General features: G+C 35.9%; 1 protein-coding gene across 1 annotated transcript; it reads right to left on the bottom strand.

Moving 5' to 3' along the window:
• Positions 1-268: 268 nt before the first annotated feature.
• On the bottom strand, positions 269-2,113 carry LOC143593791 (mannose-6-phosphate isomerase 1-like). Its single transcript, XM_077073301.1, has 4 exons — positions 1,937-2,113; positions 1,113-1,304; positions 772-1,038; positions 269-662 (listed from the first exon to the last, which is right to left on the bottom strand). Exons 1-4 carry the CDS (start codon positions 2,111-2,113, stop codon positions 348-350), a joined length of 951 nt encoding a protein of 316 aa, XP_076929416.1. The 3' UTR covers positions 269-347.
• Positions 2,114-2,480: the final 367 nt, after the last annotated feature.

Raw genomic sequence — 2,480 nt, 5'->3', positions numbered from 1 at the left:
ACCGAATTCGTGTAGAGAGATGGGTTTTTATCAACAATGGAGTTCTACCAACCGACGCCGCCCATTGGTCTACCTCAATTTTTAAAATTTTTTGTTTTAGTTTCTGTACAATAACGCACGTAAGCGAAACTGACCAAATTTGCTTTGACTTACCGCCTCAATGCTTAAGGCCGACAACGGTTGAGTTTTACTACCACTCAAGTTTTACTGACTTGTCCGGCACAACGTGCCGGGTAAAACACTAGTTATATATTAAAAACCATTATAACCATAACCCCGTTATTCTGTAAACGTAATGAAACTTAAATGTACACAAACTACCATTAACCCGTTCTTCATACTCCACTTCAAGGGTTCAAAAGCACCTTATTATTCACTCCAGCTCGATACACCCGCACCTCCGATTCACTACTCACCTGAACTTCGGTCCCCGCAGGTGCAAACAACGCATCACCTTCCGACACCCCATCTTCACTTGTTGATGTCAGCATCATTCCCTCACCTGAAATAACCACAAAAACAGACGGACCCGGAAGCGCCGGAAACACAACCGATCCACCTTGGTCAACCACACATTGGTCAACCTCAAACTCCTCAAAAGGTGGTGTGTATCGTCTCACATATTGGTTTATAGGTACACCTTTCAAGATTTCGGGTAACCCCTGTAGTTAAATAAAATTGTTATATTACAATTTACAACAAGTGAAGATACATACAACATTTGACTTGATATACAAAAGTTTGACTTTCTGTTGTCGGTTTTAAGGTTACCTGTTTGTATGTGAGCATGGAACATAGGGTTTTGACATCCATGTATTTTGGAGTGAGGCCCGCGCGGACCACATTATCAGAGGTTGCCATGCACTCAATACACTCGCCGTTTAAATGCGCGTGCGGTTCGTTTGCACCTATGTATAGGCCGTCACCTGGTTCGAGTTTGACAAGATTAAGGAGAAGGGAGGCCAACACCCCGACATCATTCGGGTACTGTTTTTCAAGCTTCAACACAAGTTCTTCTTTGCTAGTTAACTGCCTTGTCTGAAAAGGGTAAAAATGTAATTTTGTAAATAACTTTTGTAGATTTTCGTTTTATATGAAAACTGGCTATATACCTCGTTTTCTCTGGTTAGACGGTTGACCAATTTAGATAGTGCTTTGAAAATCACGTCTCGGTCAATTGATATGAGTTTAGTGAATATTGACCGAAGATCTCGTCCTTTGACCTCACCATCGTGTTGGTCAACAGAAGCATTGCTGACCACTTCGTTAATCTCCGGAACCATATCAAGCACAATATCAAGTTCCTACAATAGATCACAAGCTTTGTGAGTACGTTATAGCGAGTCAATCACCCCGTTAAGAAGCAGAGACAAGAGTGACTGACTCACTAAAAGCCCGAATAGAGAAAAATTAAACGAGCTCACACCAAGCCTGAGCCCGAGCTGCAGTTATGGAGTTCGAGCTTGGCTCGCGAGTATAAACTAACATATTATTTATAATATATGTATTTAAAATATTAAATATTAATTTATATAAGGATATTACTATACATAAAGCTATGATAAAAATAACTAAATAATATACATTACATTATATATTTATTTTTAATTGTATATGTAAAACAGAATGATAATGGTATATCTTAGCTCTTGATTAAAAAGTCAAAACTTTTGACTTTTTCAAATGAAAAATAAGATTTTAAAACTATGAAATTGATGTAAATTGTAACTTATCGAGAACAATTTGGAGAGATAACAAACTTGAACAAAAATCTATATCTTAAATCTTAGTAAGAAAAGTACCAAGTTTGAATCTTTTCAAGTCAAACTTTGACTTCTTAGCAGTCAATAGTCAATACCCCTAAAACTAACTAATTCCAAAAACTATTAACAGCTGTCATCACAAAAGAACTGGATTTGAAATATAAATAATATACCTCTGAACTAATGAACCCGCACAATGCCTCAAACTCGGTTAAAGCTAGAGCCATTTCAGGCTTGTGATTTGGATCCTTGTAAACGCTTGGTTGTGCCTTATGAAGATACTCTGCTAATTCCTTATCGGGATGGGCCTGTATTGACAATGATCTACCCACAGAAAGAACCTGATGCATAAACACATGGCACGAATAAGACACAAAATCGGTTTAAATAAATGTACTAATAACAAATTAACAATAATTACTGAAATTTGTTTAAATTTGATCATTGTGGAAACGATATCATATTCATCTGAATTAGAATAGATCAAACAAATAAACTAAATATAGAAACAACAATTCTACACGTATCAATTAATAATAAAACAATAATGTTACACGCGTCCCTTGCTGTAAATGAACTGTAACTGCATAAATCTTATCACTTGCTTCATATTTTCTCAAATTACTTCTCTAAAAAATTTCAAAATCATAGTATTATATTATTTAACAAATCACTTCACATAACCAGTTACTTTCACAGATGTAATTACAAAAAATA

Source organism: Bidens hawaiensis, unplaced genomic scaffold, assembly GCF_021521415.1.
Source record: "Bidens hawaiensis isolate Kalapana, Puna unplaced genomic scaffold, B.hawaiensis_p1.1 tig00042806_1, whole genome shotgun sequence".
NCBI lineage: Eukaryota > Viridiplantae > Streptophyta > Magnoliopsida > Asterales > Asteraceae > Bidens > Bidens hawaiensis.
The sequence above is the reverse complement of the archived record's forward strand: the minus strand, read 5'-3'. Positions and strand labels throughout refer to the sequence as shown.

Excerpts from the sequence above, each read along its gene's own strand:
- LOC143593791 (XM_077073301.1), bottom strand. The coding sequence starts at position 2,113 with ATGCATCAGGTTCTTTCTGTGGGTAGATCATTGTCAATACAGGCCCAT. Across the intron at positions 1,305-1,936 it reads GCGGGTTCATTAGTTCAGAG|GAACTTGATATTGTGCTTGA; the intron begins GTATATTATTTA and ends GATCTATTGTAG. Across the intron at positions 1,039-1,112 it reads GTCTAACCAGAGAAAACGAG|ACAAGGCAGTTAACTAGCAA; the intron begins GTATATAGCCAG and ends TACCCTTTTCAG.